Source organism: Quercus lobata, chromosome 3, assembly GCF_001633185.2.
Source record: "Quercus lobata isolate SW786 chromosome 3, ValleyOak3.0 Primary Assembly, whole genome shotgun sequence".
Lineage (NCBI taxonomy): Eukaryota > Viridiplantae > Streptophyta > Magnoliopsida > Fagales > Fagaceae > Quercus > Quercus lobata.
In genome coordinates this window covers 59,873,009-59,877,294 of record NC_044906.1, presented here as the reverse complement: position 1 = coordinate 59,877,294, position 4,286 = coordinate 59,873,009, and the positions used below count along the sequence as shown (strand labels likewise).

The window sequence follows — 4,286 nt, the reverse complement described above, 5'->3', positions numbered from 1 at the left end:
CATTGAATAAACCAAAACGAGTTCCTATGGAATTAATAACTTTGGTTCACTTTGGTTAATTTTGAAGTTATATAATTTTGAAATTCTCATTTAAAACTAAAAAGAAAACACGAATTTTATCTTATTATTGCGCACGCTTCGTACACACGGATAAGTGAAATAAAATTTGTGATCCTCGTCGAACCGTCCAATGACATCACCGTTCCCACGTTGTTCTTACGCACTTCTTTGCTTGCCGACTAAGAAAGTTCCAGAAGTCTTTGCCTTATCTTTTTCTATTTTTTTCATAAACCAAAATTTTTTTTTGCTTCTGGAACTTACCTGAGGCCCTATAAATACGAATATTCTTACATATTCTCTCGCAAAGAGTCGAAATAAGCAAGCTTAGGACAATACCATAGCTCATAGCTCATAGCTCATAGCTCTCTGCATTTTTCACTTTACTTTCACACACTTTCCACTAGAACTGTTCAGTGAGATAAAAAATGGCAGATGGTGGTGAAGAAAACGTTACCGAGACTGTGATCAACGACGAAGCTCACGACTTTAGCTCGCTACTCTCTTCTTCTGAGAGAGACTTTCTTGTCCGCAACACTGGCGATCAGGTACTATTTTATTCTGTCAACTTTTTTTTTTTCATTTAGTGATTATTGATGGGTGTCCTTTTTTAAAAAAATATATATATATATATATATATATTATTTTTACACCTCTCTGTTTGGCTAAGCAAACTGTTTGATGGGCATGTGATGTATTCATCCAACAAAGAAAATTGGTTGATGGGACTTTTCTTGTGATTTTCTCGGGAAAATATGATCTATGAGAGAGGGAGGGAGAGAGAAGAGTTTATGATGACTTTAATCGCTGGTTTTATTTTCCTATGTAATAAGTAAATATAGCTTATAATCAGTTCATGATTTTGATGCAATTCCTTGTTACTTGTCATTTATAATTTAACGAGCACTGATTTCATGCTCTTTTTCACTTTTATTTCAAAAAAAATATTGGAATAGTATTGGAGAAATTTGGATATTTTTTTTATTTACTTAGTTCATATATGCCCAGCAGAGCTTTAAATTTTTTTTTGCAAAAAATTTTATGAGCAAGAACTTAACCATGGCTGATCCATGAAATTCTTTTGTGAAGATCTTGGGCTGCATAGTAGACCCCTGTATTTTATAATACTTACTAAGGTTTTTTTTTTTTTTTGTTCTTTTTAATTGCAAGTAATTTGAATATTTTGGATAAACTAAGGCTGCTCAATAAAATTAAGATTGTATTTAGGTGAAAATCTTTCCATTAGTAAAGCTATTCAGAAAAAATTGTGGCGTTTTTATTTATTTGGTATATGTCAGTACATCCGCATCACATTTTTCAGTTTAGAAGTTACTGTATGTCTCTGGTCCAATTGATAAATAACTTTATAAAACAATGATGTCTGAAAAAACCTATAATAAGTTCGATAAGTTTCTATGGAAAGCAAATTTAACAAATGATGAAGCTTTTTAATTGCCAATGGGTAAACTGGTGAGGGGGTTGGGGGAGTTTAAGAAGAAGAGTTGTCAGCTTATTTATCAAAACTTATGGTGAACTCAGTGGAGTGTAAGTGGCTGGATGTATGGTGTTAGAATGATTAGTTTGTTAAAATTAATTAAAATATCATTTAAACTTGCCTTTTTGATTGTATGAAGTGTTCCATGGACCGTAGTCAAGTATTGTACTAGTATGAATATTAGGGAACGAGTTAAGAGGGAATCATTTCATGAATTGTGAATTTGCAGGTTAAAATTGAGACCCTGAAGGGGAAGAAGTTGGCATTGTATTTTTCAGCATCATGGTGTGGCCCCTGTCGCCGATTCACCCCAACGTTAATTGAGGTGTACAATGAACTCTGTTCAAAAGGTGATTTTGAGGTCATTTTTGTCTCGGGTGATGAAGATGAGGAGTCCTTCAAAGGGTACTTCTCCAAGATGCCATGGCTTGCAATCCCATTTTCAGATTCAGAGACACGTGATCGCTTGGATGAATTGTTTAAGGTTAGAGGCATACCCCACTGTGTAATCCTTGATGAAGAGGGGAAAGTTGTGAGTGACAATGGAGTTGAGATCATTCGGGAGTATGGAATTGAAGCGTACCCTTTCACACAACAAAAGATCAAAGATTTGAAAGATCAAGAGGAAGCAGCCAGGAAGAATCAGTCCTTGAGATCTATCTTGGTATCCAGCTCACGTGACTTTGTCATTTCATCTGATGGAAAGAAGGTAAATTTTCATGATGTTGCTCGTTATTTTGTTCATTAACATGAAATAGAGTATTCCTCTCCCCTAATCTGTATTTATTCTTGATGTACAAGGTGCCTGTCTCTGAACTTGAAGGAAAGACAGTAGGTCTGTATTTTTCATTATTCTCGTACAAGGCTTGTGATGTTTTTACTCCAAAACTTGATGAGGTTTATGAAAAATTGAAAGCAAAGGGAGAGAACTTTGAGATTGTGTTGATACCACTTGAAGAGGATGAGGAATCATTCAATCAAGGCTTCAAAAGCTTGCATTGGTTTGCACTACCTGTCAAGGACAAGAGCTGTCAAAAGCTAGCTCGGTACTTTGAGCTGGCAGCCCTCCCCACTTTGGTTATTATAGGGCCAGATGGGAAGACTCTTCAATCCAATGTTGCTGAAGCAATTGACGAACATGGGGTTCTGGCATACCCGTTCACGCCAGAAAGGTTCACAGAGCTTGCTGAGGTGGAGAAGGCAAAACAGGAAGCTCAAACCCTGGAGTCAATTTTGGTTTCAGGAGATCAAGATTTTGTCATTGGAAAAGATGGAGTCAAGGTAACCTAAGATTTATTCAATGCTGCAAACTTTATAGTAGCTAATGGATTATGTCAGATAATTTGGTCCAAACTGTTGTGATGACGAATGAATTCGTACCTCCCACTAACAGTGGAAATATTTGTATTTAGTTCTTGGTATATATGCGATATTCTATGTGCTATGTAGAGAAGTTTGCATCCTGTTAAAATGAATTTGATCACTTGTTTTCCTTTCCAGATTCCAGTAACAGATTTAGTGGGAAAGAACATCCTACTTTACTTCTCAGCACATTGGTGCCCTCCATGTCGCGCCTTTCTACCAAAACTTATGGATGCATACCACAAGATCAAGGCAAAGGATGATGCCTTTGAAGTGATTTTCATCTCTAGTGACAGGGACCAAGCCTCTTTTGATGAATTCTTTTCAGGGATGCCATGGCTAGCGCTTCCCTTTGGTGATCCTAGGAAGGCGTCCTTGAGTCGCACTTTCAAGGTCCGTGGCATTCCCCTGCTTGTAGCCATTGGACCAAGTGGCAAGACTGTCACAATAGAAGCTCGAGATATTATAATGATTCATGGGGCTGATGCTTATCCTTTTACTGATGAGCGGTTGAAGGAGATTGAGGCACAAATTGAGGAGATGGCAAAGGGGTGGCCTGAGAAGTTGAAACACAAACTCCATGAGGAGCATGAGCTTGTGCTTGCTCGTCGTAGGGTTTATAATTGTGATGGGTGTGATGAGAAGGGACAGGTCTGGTCATATTACTGTGACAAGTGTGACTTTGATCTTCATCCAAAGTGTGCCTTGAAAGAAGACAAAGGAGCCAATGATGATTCCAAGGGGGAAGAAAATCCTCACGAAGGATGGAACTGCGATGGAGAAACCTGCGTCAAAGTCTAATAATACCGTATCTTAAATTTGAAATCATTTGATCTTTATTGTCCTTTTCTTTTCCTGAGTCATTTGTTTGTGAGTTGTGATGTAAGTCTTAAGTCTTTAGTTTTTAAGTGTGCTGTTGTGGTAATAATGGCCTCTCATGTGAATATGGTGCCAGCCTAAAAGTTATCATGCATACTGATGAAAGTGCTAATGGTTTAAGTGAATTGCGTAATTTGAGAGGGGGTTTCTCATATTATTATTAGACTAGATAATTTCCCGCTCGCCTTTTTGGATACTTTGAAATTTATTTGAATTAACTTTTATGTTTTTTAAGACTTATTTATAATACTCATTTTGTTGTATAATATTTTTATGTTTTACTACAATATTGTTGAATGCTTTGAAAATTAATTTTTTTAAATCATATTTTATATAATAAAAAAAATTCTCATAGAATTGTTTTCCAAATATTAAGTGAAATTGCTCTATTAATCTAAATATATGAGGTTGGAGCAGTCAAGATTTTCTTGACATTTCTAGGAAACTAATATATTATATTACAGGTAGACTTTATTTTTTAAATTGATTAAAT

The 4,286-nt window shown here is 36.0% G+C and overlaps 1 protein-coding gene across 1 annotated transcript; it reads left to right on the top strand.

Annotated features, from left to right (window-relative positions):
* Positions 1 to 344: 344 nt before the first annotated feature.
* LOC115982571 (probable nucleoredoxin 1) lies at positions 345 to 3,950 on the top strand. Its single transcript, XM_031105197.1, has 4 exons — positions 345 to 605; positions 1,782 to 2,261; positions 2,354 to 2,833; positions 3,053 to 3,950. The coding sequence occupies exons 1-4, from the start codon at positions 486 to 488 to the stop codon at positions 3,713 to 3,715; spliced, it is 1,743 nt and encodes a 580-aa protein (XP_030961057.1). The 5' UTR covers positions 345 to 485; the 3' UTR covers positions 3,716 to 3,950.
* The last annotated feature ends 336 nt before the right edge of the window (positions 3,951 to 4,286 follow it).

Bases quoted from the DNA above. Each gene is read 5' to 3' on its own strand.
- LOC115982571 (XM_031105197.1), top strand. From the start codon at position 486: ATGGCAGATGGTGGTGAAGAAAACGTTACCGAGACTGTGATCAACGAC. The intron at 606-1,781 runs GTACTATTTTAT...GTGAATTTGCAG, and splicing joins TCCGCAACACTGGCGATCAG to GTTAAAATTGAGACCCTGAA. The intron at 2,834-3,052 runs GTAACCTAAGAT...TTTCCTTTCCAG, and splicing joins TTGGAAAAGATGGAGTCAAG to ATTCCAGTAACAGATTTAGT.